The 12,838-nt window shown below is 45.9% G+C and overlaps 1 protein-coding gene across 5 annotated transcripts in view; it reads right to left on the bottom strand.

Annotated features, from left to right (window-relative positions):
* Positions 1–6,519: 6,519 nt before the first annotated feature.
* DDC (dopa decarboxylase) overlaps positions 6,520–12,838 on the bottom strand; it is a 103,791-nt gene continuing 97,472 nt past the window's right edge. For all 5 annotated transcript variants that reach the window (XM_061413325.1, XM_061413326.1, XM_061413322.1 and 2 more), the window contains 2 exons: positions 9,996–10,203; positions 6,520–7,085 (listed from right to left, as the gene is read on the bottom strand). In XM_061413325.1, coding sequence (XP_061269309.1) covers positions 7,072–7,085; positions 9,996–10,203 — 222 coding nt within the window. In that variant the 3' untranslated portion in view covers positions 6,520–7,071. The remainder of the gene's footprint in view (positions 7,086–9,995; positions 10,204–12,838) is intronic.

Here is a 12,838-nt window from a genome sequence, read left to right as displayed (position 1 = left end):
GGACATCTAGGTTGCTTCCATGTCCTGGCTATTGTAAACACTGCTGCGATGAACATTGGGGTACACGTGTATATTTCAATTCTAGTTTCCTCGGTGTGTATGCCCAGCAGTGGAATTGCTGGGTCATATGGCAGTTCTATTTCCAGTTTTTTAAGGAATCTCCACACTGTTCTCCATAGTGGCTGTACTAGTTTGCATTCCCACCAACAGTGTAAGAGGGTTCCCTTTTCTCCACACCGTCTCCAGCATTTATGGCTTGTAGACTTTTGGATCGCAGCCATTCTGACTGGCGTGAAATGGTACCTCATTGTGGTTTTGATTTGCATTTCTCTGATTATGAGTGATGTTGAGCATCTTTTCATGTGTTTGTTAGCCATCTGGATGTCTTCTTTGGAGAAATGTCTGCTTAGTTCTTTGGCCCATTTTTTGATTGGGTCATTTATTTTTCTGGAATTGAGCTGCAGGAGTTTCCTGCATATTTTTGAGATTAATTCTTTGTCAGTTGCTTCATTTGCTATTATTTCCTCCCATTCTGAAGGCTGTCTTTTCACCTTGCTTAAGTTTCCTTTGTTGTGCAGAAGCTTAAAGATCTAAATGTAAGACCAGAAACTATAAAACTCCTAGAGGAGAACATAGGCAAAACACTCTCTGACATAAATCACAGCAGTATCCTCTTATGACCCACCTCCCAGAATTTTGGAAATAAAAGCAAAAATAAACAAATGGGGCCTAATTAAAATTAAAAGCTTCTGCACAACAAAGGGAACACATGGTGTTCTTATGCCAGAGGGGCTGGTGCTAGGTGGTGGAGGCAGAGTTCAGATCCTGACCCCACTACTCATGATCTACCTCCAAGGACTGTGGGGGGATAAATGCAGCGGACCTCTAAGGCATCGAGGCCAGAGCCCGACCCCAGGAAACAGTGCCCAAGTGATAGGTGTGGTTATGGGCAAGTCCTTTGCCAGACATGGGTTGCACAGATTAGAGCTTCTCACAGAAAAATAACCCGTGCTGTTGGTGGTATTTCTACCGTGTAATTTAGCCAGATTCTCTTATTTTCATAGACTGTTGGAATCTCAGATACAGAAGAGAGATTAAAGGTCACGTACTGTAGTTTTCAGTCTCTTGGAGGTGTTTCCCCCACTATTTCTCAACTGTTGATTTTCCTGTCCCCAGCCAGCACCCACCGAGAGGAGCATTTACTGACCTGTGAGAAATCACATTCTATTTGCTGATAAGTTGACTTTTCACATTGAAAATAACTGTCCCTCTGTGTCACTTGCTGTTTGAGGCACAGACTCTTCATGTCAGAGTGAGGGTAACATTTGAAGACAGTTACCAAGTAAGGCCTCTCTGTGTCTTTCCCAATAAAATATTCCTCCATTTTAACACTCCTCATTGTGACTTGGCTCCTCTCTAATGCCTGGAGATGTCGCTGAAACTTGTACTCTGTTCACCTGTGCTGAATAGAAATGCAGAGACAGAGTTTTGGGTGAAGCAGAAAATAACAGGTTTATTGTTTTGCCAGGCAAAGGGGACCATGGGAGGCTAATGCCCTCAAAATTATGTGTCCTGCCCTGGACAGGGTAGTGAGGAGTCGTATAGTGTTCAAGGACAGGGCGTGATCAACTTGTGGACATTCTTCTGGTGGGCTGGTGGTGAGGTAATTAGGAGTCAGCGTCATCATCAGGGACCTTCTGGTTCCCTCTGGTCCGGGTTCCATGTGCTTGTGAGCAGCACACAGTAATTTCTCTCACCTGGTGGGGGTCTCCGCCTCTGCAAAACAGCTCAAAGGACATGGCTCAGAGTATTAGCTACAGTCCTTGAGGAAGAACTGAAGTCTTTGACTTTGTTTATTGGCTAATCTATTATCATTTTGTCTTGCTTGAGTTTTCCTTTCTGTATTTTCTCACTTCTCTGAATAAATTTATTCTTAGACTAAAGTTTTTCTATAGACAAAAGGCAGGTGGAAGACATGTGTGGGGGTCTGTTCTGGGAAGGCCTCATAGGGTCTTGCTCTTATCAATGGCAGGGTCCGGATCTTCTGTATATGGGGTGTATATGTATAGTCTCCTATATGTGTCATGGGTCTTCTCTGTATGAATCCATTGTTCTTTTCTTCCTCCTTTCTTCTTTCCTCAACCATCCATTTTGCATCTCTACCTGTGGAATCACACTCAACTTTCTCCAAAATGATAGTTCCAAATTTATCCAATTCATACAAGCAACTTACTCTCACAGTACTTTCTTATTTTTTCTACTGTTTATGACAGGTGTAGGTGATGGCAGGTGATACAGGAATACTGAAGAAATAAGTACTGATATCAAATGCAGTTTTAAAAAAAGCAAAAAATGTTCTTATATATTTGGAGATTTCCATGATTGAGAAAAGCAACGAAACAATTCTTCGATCAAAAAGCCATTAGGCAAGCTCCATTCCTTTCCTCAAATACAGGCCTTCTGAATAAAAGACCAGCAATATTTGTTGCTAACCTGGACTCTCAGGTTAAGGGGCACAGGTGTGAAGTCAATGGATGGTTGGAACCTGCTTCCTCTGGGGTCTTCCTCCTTATCCCTTGGGATAATCAGCTCACCTCTCCTTTGTTTTCAATTTATTAGTTTTTAATTTAATTTTTATTTTCTACTGAAGCAACTCACTCCAGTATTCATGCTTAGAAAATGCCATGGACAGAGAAGCCTGACAGGCTACTGTCCAAAGGGTCGCAAAGAGTCAGACACAACAGCATGAGCACACAGATAGTTGGTTTACAATGTTGTGTTTGTTTCAGATACACAACAAAGTGATTCTGATATACAGATTCTTTTCCAGGTTCTTTCCCATATAGATTATTACGGTTCCCTGTGCTATAAAATGGGCTTTCCAGATGTCTCAGTGGTAAAGAATCTGCCGGCAATGCGGGAGACCTGGGTTTGATCCCTGGGTTGGGAAGATCCCCTGGAGAAACGAATGGCTTCCCACTCTAGTATTCTTGCCTGGAGAATTCCATGGACAGAGCAGCCTGGTGGGCGACAGTCCATGGGGTTGCAAAGAGTTGGGCACTAATGAGCTACTGAGCACACACACACGTGCTGTGTAATAGGCCCTTAAGTTTATCTATTTTCTATATAGTAGTGTATATATTTTAATCCCAAACTCCCAGGTTATCCCTCTCCCTTCCTTTCCCGTTTGTTAACCATAAGTGTGTTTTCTGTGTCTGTTTTGTAAATAAGTTCCCCTGTATCATCTTTCTGAATTCCACGTGTAAGTGATCTCATATGATACTCGTCATTCTCTTTCTGACTTACTTCACTTAGTATGATCACTTTTAGGTCCATTTATATTGTTGCAAATGTCATTATGTCATTCTTTTATAGAGCCGAGTAATATTCCTGCCTCTTTTTTTTTAAATCTTGGCTTTTCTACAAATTCCTCCTGTGTCAGGCATGGAGTCAGCAGGAATGAGATTCTCTGTTGTCAGGAAATTTGGCTGCTTTCTGCATTTTAGGGAGGAGGTATATGATTCCAGGAGGTATCTTAGGTCTGATATAATAAGAGTTATGTATTAGGTCTATGTCCCTGGCTCCTGACACAGAGCTCCTAAATCCTCTGGATTCTGTGGGTATCAGGAATCTCTTTCATTCTAGGGAGGCTGCTCCTGGCAGGCCCACAGACAGAGTAAAGATGGAGGTGGTCACCATAGTGAGAAGGGGGGAACCTTCAGCACCATCCCATTCCCACCTCCAGTGGGGGAAGGCGACCAGAGACTTGGGCTAATCACAATGGCCAGTGATTTAATCAACTAGTGATGTACTGGAATCTCCATGAAAACTCCTAATCCATAGGGTTTGGAGCACTTTCACATTGGTGATGGCATCATTGACTCGATGGACATGAGTTTCAGCAAGCTCTGGGAGTTGGAGATAGACAGGGAAGCCTGGCATGCTGCAGTCCATGGGGTCACAAGGAGTTGGACACGACTGAGCAGCTGAACTGACTGACTGACTGAGCACATCAGGCTGCTTGGAGAGCCGTGCCCTCGAGGGAGTGGGGGTGGGGAATGGAAGCCCCCACTCCCTCCCCCTGCCCCACCCTATGTCTCTCTGCTATCTGGTTGTCCCTGAGTCGGATACTTCATGTGAAACTTGAGGATGCAAATAAAGTAACTTCCTGAGTTCTGTAAACTGTTCTGGCCAACAGCGGATCCTGACAAGGGAGTGGTGGGGACCCCCAATATATAGCAGGTCAGGTAGGAGGCCAGGAGGCCCGGGCTGGTAGTGAGGTGAGGGTATTTGAGGGACTGAGCCCTTAACAGATGGGGTTGGATGCTGACTCCAGGCAGTGCTGTCAGACAGGTGGGAAACTGCTGTTGGAAAACAGTCCATGTTTTTGGTGCCAGGAGGGAAAACCCTTTCATCTGTGGACCGAAGTGTCATAAGCAAAAACAGATTTCTTGGCATCAAGATGTTAGGTGTGTACAGATGGATCTAGGATTTTCCCAGTGCTAATTGGAGGTGCCTGTTATCAGGAGATGCTAGCTGGTTCCAGGGCCAGCAGTGGTCTGTGCGCTGCACCCTGAAACTGGATTGGTTATGAAGATGCTGCACAGATGGGTTAGGCTGCACAGTGCAGACCTTCAGAAACTTCCCCACATTGGGCTGTTTGGGGATTGCCTGGTTAAGGTCAGGGTCCAAGACTCTACCCTGGGAGGCGAAGATGGGCTTTTCCCAGAAGGGAATGAAAGCTCCTCACTGCCAGTTATCCTGAGAAATGTCTTATCTGGGCAAGAGACAGCACACTTGGAACTGAATGGCTAAGACAGTGTGAATCCCAGACTGCCATGTTCCAGACCTCATGCAGGAAAGTCACTAGACCTCTTTCTCATCTGTAAAATGGGAATAATAGTTGATAACTTTAAAATAAGTATTAAATAAGTTAATATTAAAATATTTACAACATAGAGACCATGCCATGAGGATGTGTGTTAAATAAACTGGGAGGAAGTATGTCCGTCTGTTCCGAGGCTAGGTAATTTGGGGTTTGATCACTGTGCTATGGAAATGCCTAGAGAGGTCAGGGGTGGGGGGAACTGCCACGAGTTAGCTAGAAATGAGCCAGAAGTGGGCAAGCTGCAGTCTCTCCTGGGTCTACATTCCAGCTGAGGTCTGAGATTCCCTGACACAAAGACCCAGCCTGGTCAGTGGGAGCTCTTCGTTCATCCACCAGCTTCCTGCTCCCTGTCTGCCCATGTCGCCCGGCAGCATCTCTGCTGTCACCTGCTGCCCTGTCTCCTGCCTCAAACACAAATCTGGGTCGTCTTTCCAAAGTGCATTTGTGGATTGGCTCGGTGGAGCCACTCCCAAAGGCTGCGGGCTGCGGCTGCGTTGGTGACTCAGGCCCCACGTAGGGGGCCCTGCAGCAATCTTAACTCCAGAGCACACTCGGGCAGACAACCTCACTGTACGAGGCAGGCACCTCGGCCTCCACACTGTGATCTGAGCTCAGAGCACCACCCTCTGTGGCTCCTGACGTGGTGGCACCAGTGGGTCCCCGTGGCCCATCCCACGTCCCCACGCTGTGCTGGAGAGGCCAGGTCTGTCCACTAATGGGCAGAGAACAAATGACCTGACCAAATGAGAGGGGGACCACATGGCATCTGATGTGTTAACAGATTTCAAAAACACAGATAATTCAACTACATGCATGTAGACCTCAGAGATCTATAAAATTTAAATAGCCCTAATAATAATTCAAGGTACCATTCTGAGAGTGTTTTTGACAATTCTATAGTCTCCAAAGAATAAAAACTTGTCTTGGGATTAAAATATATGTGTTTCTAAGAATAAAAATAGTTTCAAATAAAGATCAGTTATTTGGACAAAAACTGCATCTTCCTGATATTTATGTGTAAAGAGAATCTTCAGGTGTTTATTAGTCATGATACCACAGGGCAGGTGGACTAATCAGATGAGGAGACCAAGGCCCCAGAAGTCTTTCTCACCACACCAGCAGAATTTGATCTCTGGCTGTGTCTTGATTCTAAATTTACTGATATTACTTTAGAAGTTGAAGTCATTTCCAAATAAAACTCATGTTGTTATTACATAAAGAACAGTGACTGACATATACTGCATGCATATGTGCTAAGTCGCTTTAGTCACGTCCGACTCTTTCAGACCCTATGGGCCATAGAGTGCCAGGCTCCTCTGTCCAAGGGATTTTCCAGGAAAGAATACTGGCCTGGGTTGCCATGCCCTCCTCCAGGGAATCTTCTGACCCAGGGGATCGAACCTGCATCTCCTGCATCTCCCGCATTAGCGGGCAGGTTCTTTACCACCAGCACCACAGGGAAGCCCACCAGACATATACTAGGCAATCCCTAAATGCTTGTTGACTAAATAAATGTCATTTAAAAATATCCAGGAACGTCATATCTTTAGCTGTTTTGAAAGGATAAGTCCACGTTATAACAATCGATTTTCTACGGTGTAGAACAAGATGCTCATCAGACACAATGTGCATAACACTTCACACTGTTTATTAAGCATTAAGCCACATGACAGGACAATTTAAACACCACAGGTATATATCCCATAATCATAGATCACCCTGGACGATATTTCAGTAAGGCTTTACCCCACTGACAACTTCAAAGGCATAGAAACATGTGATTTTTTAATCAACAGAAGTCACAGCCAAATAATGGAGAAAAGCTATATTCACTGAGGTTAACTTGTAGCAAATAATATTTCTTCATTGATGAGTGGCTGAAAAGGTGCAATCATGGGATTCTTTCTGGATAACTCTGGGGAAAGACTGAAGGCAGGAGGAAAAGGGGATGACAGAGGATGAGATGGTTGGATGGCATCACTGGCTTGATGAACATGAGTTTGAGTAAACTCCAGGAGTTGGTGATGGACAGTAAAGCCTGGCGTGCTGCAGTCCATGGGGTCACAAAGAGTCAGATACGACTGAGCCACTGAACTGAACTGGAGAAGCATGTGCCACATACAGGCTGGGTTCCAAGGAGCTGGGCTGATACAGTTTCCTCTCACCCCAGTCTTCAGATAATTTCAATTTTTGATCTCTACAGGGGAAAAAAAGAACAGGAACATATGGCTATGTTTTTAAAATGTGAAAGAATTTTGTATACTCCTCCCTGGAACACAGAGAAGGAATATACTTTCTCCATCTGTGAAACAGAAAAGAGTTTGAACTGGAAGAAATGAGCTTTTATTGCCAGTCTGGCTTCTCTATGATTGTTGTTGTTTTGTTGCAAAGTTATGTCTGACTCTTTTGCAACCCCATGGACAGTAGCCCACCAGGTTCCTCTGTCCATTGGATTTCCCGGGCAAGAATACTGGAGTGGGTTGCCATTTCCTTCTTCAAAGGATCTTCCTGACACAGGGATTGAACCCATGTCTCCTGCACTGACAAGTGGATTTTTTACCTCTGAGTCACCTGGGAAGCCCCTTCTCTGTGATACATTTTACTAATGCCAACTAGAGTCTTGGCCCCATTTCCTACCTTATGTGGAATAGGGTAGTTCCTTCTTTCCTTCAGAACTGTGACCATTGCATTTGATATAAACTTACATAAGCACAAGGGGCTTCCGCTGTGACTCAGTGGTAAAGAATCTGCCTGCCAACGCAGGAGACAGGGGATTGATCCTTGGGTTGGGAAACCCCCTGGAGGAGGGCATGGCAACCCACTCCAGTATTCTTGCCTGGAGAATCCTATGGACAGAGAGGCATGATGCACTGAAGCCCATGGGGATCACAAAAAGTCAGACATGGCTGAGCACGTGTAAACATAAGCACAAGTAAAACCAAGGTATTAAGATTTTCATCACTTTAATTAATCTGACTAAAACATATATGCATTGTGATTTACTATTGTATCCTGCATTTTTTAAAAATTTACTTTCTGTTACCTTTGGAATTGATGGCAAGTATAGTGAAGGACAGGGAAGCTCAGTCCAGGGGGTCACAGAGCTGGACATGATTTAGTGACTAAACAACAAATAACGACTTCACATGGGCTTCCCAGGTGGCGCTAGTGGTAAAGATTCCGCCTGCCTATGCAAGAGACAGGAGGCCTGGGTTCGATCCCCGGAGGGAAGATCCCCTGGAGGAGGGCGTGGCAACCCACTCCAGTATTCTTGCCTGAAGAATCCCCATGGACAGAGGAGCCTGGCAGGCTACAGTCCATGGGGTCGCAAAGAGTTGGACACGACTGAAGCAACATAGCTCTTGCACACATGCATAGTACCTCCAGGGTAACTGTTTTGTCTATCAGAGACCTGTCTCTGCTTAGATGAGTTTTCTGAGCTACAGTCTCCTGTGTTGTTCCAGGCATAGGGGAATAAGACATGATAAGATACACAAACACAGAGTCGCAGAAATGTTCCTCTAGAGTGTTTGCCTGTGTGGTTTTGCTTTGAATTTATCTTATTCCCCCTACATACACACACACCCCACCACACACAGAGATGCTTATTGTGGAGCAGAGAATAATCTGGAACTACAGGCCTCTTCCCAGCACCTTCCCGAGATGCTCAAGCTGTAACTGGGGTGTTGCTCCCTGAAGGGTGATCCCTCAGCTTATGAGCAGCAGCCCTTTAGGAAAGGGGTTTGCCGAGCCAGGAAAAGGACCTGATATTTCAGGACACACACTGACAGAGGGGTCTCTGACCTCTTGGGCCAGAAGCCTGGGATGGAGCTCTCACATAAATTAAATGCAATATTTAACTTCTGATTTTTTTGAGCACTACACAGCAGTCCCCAACCTTTTCAGCACTGGGAACTGGTTTTGTTGAGGACAATTTTTCCACCAACCATTTGTGGGGGGATGGTTTCAGGATGATTCAAATGTGTTTCATTTATTGTGTACCTTATTTGTATAATTATTATATTAGCTCCACCTCAGATCATCAGGCATTAGATCCTAGAGGTTGAGGACCACTGCGCCTATAGTATTAATATCTCAGGTACTCATAATTAAAATTAAGAGCCCAGAAGATCAAGTTGTATGCACTCAGCAAACTAATTCCATCACACATTTAGGTTTTGCATCCCGTGTTGATGATGACAGATGGGCATAAAGCAGAAAATGAAAGAAAGAAAAGTTGGAATGAGGATGCAATGGCTGGAGCATGAACAACCATTTTGGGCCATAAGACAGATGTTCTATGTTGATGCTAAAAATAGCAGGGAAGCAAGAAGGAAGGATCCTGAGGTCCTGATGATTCTTGAAACCCCACTCTTGCCCCTTGATTGCCTTTCTTTAAACTCTTTTTCAGTTCAGTTCAGTTGCTCACTTGTGTCCGACTGTTTGCAACCCCATGAATTGCTCTTTTCAGAGAGATATAAATCTCTTATTTGTTTAATATAAAAAAGAAGGAAAAGCAGAAGCTCCTACCACCTACCTGCCCCAAGTGGGGCAAAAGGAAAAAGAAAGAAATCAAAGTGGTGGAAAAACTCCAGTGGAATGACATTCATAAAATAACCTAATGCCAAGGCTCTAAAGATCCTTGCAGTTCAACAGACATTATTCCAACTTGTTGTCAATGCTGTGTTTGTGCAGATGCTTTTCTTACAAGTCACCTGCCCACTGTCTTCAGGGTTTCTATAACTGATGCACAATAGTTTAACATTTTCTTTCTCTAAATCAACATGAACTTGGTCCTTTCTGACAGCAAACCAGCAGTCATGTCAAATTCCTTTTTGAGTGTTTTCACCCATTTTCATTTATCTACCATTTGCCAGTTTATAAGTTGCTATGATTGTAAGTTGGGGGAACACTAAAGAAAGCTGAGGGGATATTACAGAGATGCATGACTGATAGTCTCAAATAAAAGAGTACAAAGGAGAAATCCATCAAAGTTTCTAAAGACTCCCTATGTGGTATGTTCCCTCTACTTCTCCAGACCAGACAGGGCTGGTTCTCTCTCCCTCTCTTTAGGGTGGAGGGAATTCGGCCCCACAGGGCGGCTTACCTGCCTTTTCCTCCCCCTGTGCTCTTAACACTGTGGCCGCCATCTCCTGGATGTGCTCCCAGGCCAGCTGTACGTGGGCCAGCTCCACTGTGCGTGAGCAGATGGCGAAGCGCAGCACGAACCGGTCTCTCAGGGAACAAGGGACCAAGTGGATTTTTTTGGCACTGTTTATGCTTTCCAGAAGAGCTTCGTTCAGTTTGTTGGAACCCTGCAGATTGAGAAAGGTAGTACTCAAATCTTTGGAGGCTCAAATGTGCAACACGAAGCCAGGTAGGTGTTGGGTGATACAGTCCCAGGTCAGCGGGAGAGCCACCTCACCACAGGCCTTTCATTCACAGTCATAAAAAATTCAACTAAGTAACCGTGACGTGGGCCCGAGAGAGGGCTGCCTCCCCTGCACAATTCCTCCTGTTCCAGCGCTGCCAAAAGGTGAGCCTTCTGTGACCCAGGTTTACAGAGAAAAAAGGAAGCTTCCTAGACTATCACCTGTAAGTTGATGAGCTTATCAATAACCTCAGATATGCAGATGGCACCACCCTTATGGCAGAAAGTTGATGAAAGTGAAAGAGGAGAGTGAAAAAGTTGGCTTAAAGCTGAACATTCAGAAAACAAAGATCATGGCATCTGGTCCCATCACTTCATAGCAAATAGATGGGGAAACAGTGGAAACAGTGGCTGACTTTATTTTTCTGGGCTCCAAAATCACTGCAGATGGTGATTGCAGCCATGAAATTAAAAGATGCTTACTCCTTGGAAGGAAAGTTATGACCAACCTAGACAGTATATTAAAACGCAGAGACATTACTTTGTCAACAAAGGTCCGTCTAGTCAAGGCTATGGTTTTTCCAGTAGTCATGTATGAATGTGAAAGTTGGACTGTGAAGAAGGCTGAGCGCCGAAGAATTGATGCTTTTGAACTATGGTGTTGGAGAAGACTCTTGAGAGTTCCTTGGACTGCAAGGAGATCCAACCGGTCCATCCTAAAGGAGATCAGTCCTGGGTGTTCATTGGAAGGACTGATGTTGAAGCTGAAACTCCAATACTTTGGCCACCTCATACAAAGAGCTGACTCATTTGAAAAGACCCTGATGCTGGGAGAGATTGGGGGCAGGAGGAGAAGGGGACGGCAGAGGATGAGATGGTTGGATGGCATCACTGGCTCAATGGACCTGAGTTTGAGTAAACTCCAGGAGATGGTGACGGACAGGGAGGCCTGGCGGGCTGCCGTTCATGGGGTCACAAAGAGTCGGACACGACTGAGCGACTGAACTGATGAGCTTAAACAGCAGAACTGTATAATGGCACCAGGGCATGGAAACATACAGAAGAAATCTCACAATACAGTAAGTCTCCTGCATACGAACCTTGAAGTTGTGAAATTTCCAAGATGAGAGTGTGCATTCACTCTCACGTCAGCGTGTGTGGTGCACCGTGTCGCGTGCCTGCATGCTCTGCAGGCTGTGCTCTTGGGTCCTTTGCTGCACAGTCGTGGGTACAGTGCAGTAGGTGAGTGAAGTGAAGGTCGCTCACTCGTGTCTGACTTTTGTGAGCCCATGGACTATACAGCCCACGGAATTCTCCAGGCCAGAACACTGGAGCGGGTAGCCTTTCCCTTCCCCAGGGGATCAGAGTGCGGCAGGGAGGTATCTTTATTTCACGCCCAGGAAGTCTGGAAGCAAGCACAGAAGCAGTGGCGCTACACCTGGGCCTACCGTGCTGTTCAAGCTCCTGTACTATGAGATCAGAGAGGTTTTCTCTATTTTTTTATTTTTTAATGTAATATTTGTGTGAAAAGTTACAAACCTATTACAGTACAGTACTCTATAGCCGATTGTGTTAGCTGGGTGCCTAGGCTAATTTCACTAAACCTACATACAGACTAAACTCAGTGAATGCATCCTCGCAATGGAACTCCTTCCTATGTAGGCAATTGCTGTGTAGAAAATGAAGCGTTGATAGTCAGCTTCTGGCTGGAGTGTTGGAAAACTGTCCTTGAACTATGGACCGAAGGACCGCCAGTGGCCCCCCTCTGGAGGGGAGCAGCCCACCAGCCTTGGACGGGGGGCCGGGGGCCCGCGCCCCACACCGAGAGGACCAGACAGGGGGCATGTGTTACAGACTGGGGGCCGTGCCCCTCCCGTCTGGTCGGTCCGGTTCTCCTTCGCATCCCCGCCCACCTCTCAGCCTTCGTTCTGTCCCCAGGCAGTCACTCCAGCCCCACACGCCTCATGGTTGATGTAGAGGGCCGGCACGTGGGGCCAGCGTGGGAGACTGTCCTGTTCTTGTCCATCTTGAGAGCAGGGAGCACAGTGGGAAGAGAAAAGTCCTGGTCGGCCGGAGGCGGGACCTGGGCTTCATGTCTCTGCAGAGTCTGCAGGTCGCCGACTGGCGTGAGGCTCTGACCAGTGGCCTGTGGACAGCGTGTGGGCCCAAGGCCACCTAGGAACTGCTGCTGCACACCAGATCCAGTTAGGGCCGGTTCCGCTCCAGGATGAGGGTGAGAGGGTGGGAATGATGCTTTGAAAGGATGGAACTTCACCATAAAGACGTAATGGAAGAGCAAACGCCTGAAAGTGCCAAACGCAGGAAATAAAAGCAAGCAACTCGGGAAAAAACTTTGCTCACCATTTTCAAATGGATCGGACAAGATTTGTTTTCTACTAAACAGACGCAAAGACAGAAAGCAGTCTGAGGTGTAACAACAGTAGCAACAGCGGAGACTTGACATCCAGAGCAGACGGCAACTGGGCAAAGAAAAGCAGCAAGATGGTAGATGCGGAGGCAGGAAAGGAGCGATAATGCCTGCACAGCATGCTTCCTCAAAGAGAAACTGGATTCATGCA

Source organism: Bos javanicus, chromosome 4 (assembly GCF_032452875.1).
Source record: "Bos javanicus breed banteng chromosome 4, ARS-OSU_banteng_1.0, whole genome shotgun sequence".
Classification (NCBI taxonomy): Eukaryota; Metazoa; Chordata; class Mammalia; order Artiodactyla; family Bovidae; genus Bos; species Bos javanicus.
The sequence above is the reverse complement of the archived record's forward strand: the minus strand, read 5'-3'. Positions and strand labels throughout refer to the sequence as shown.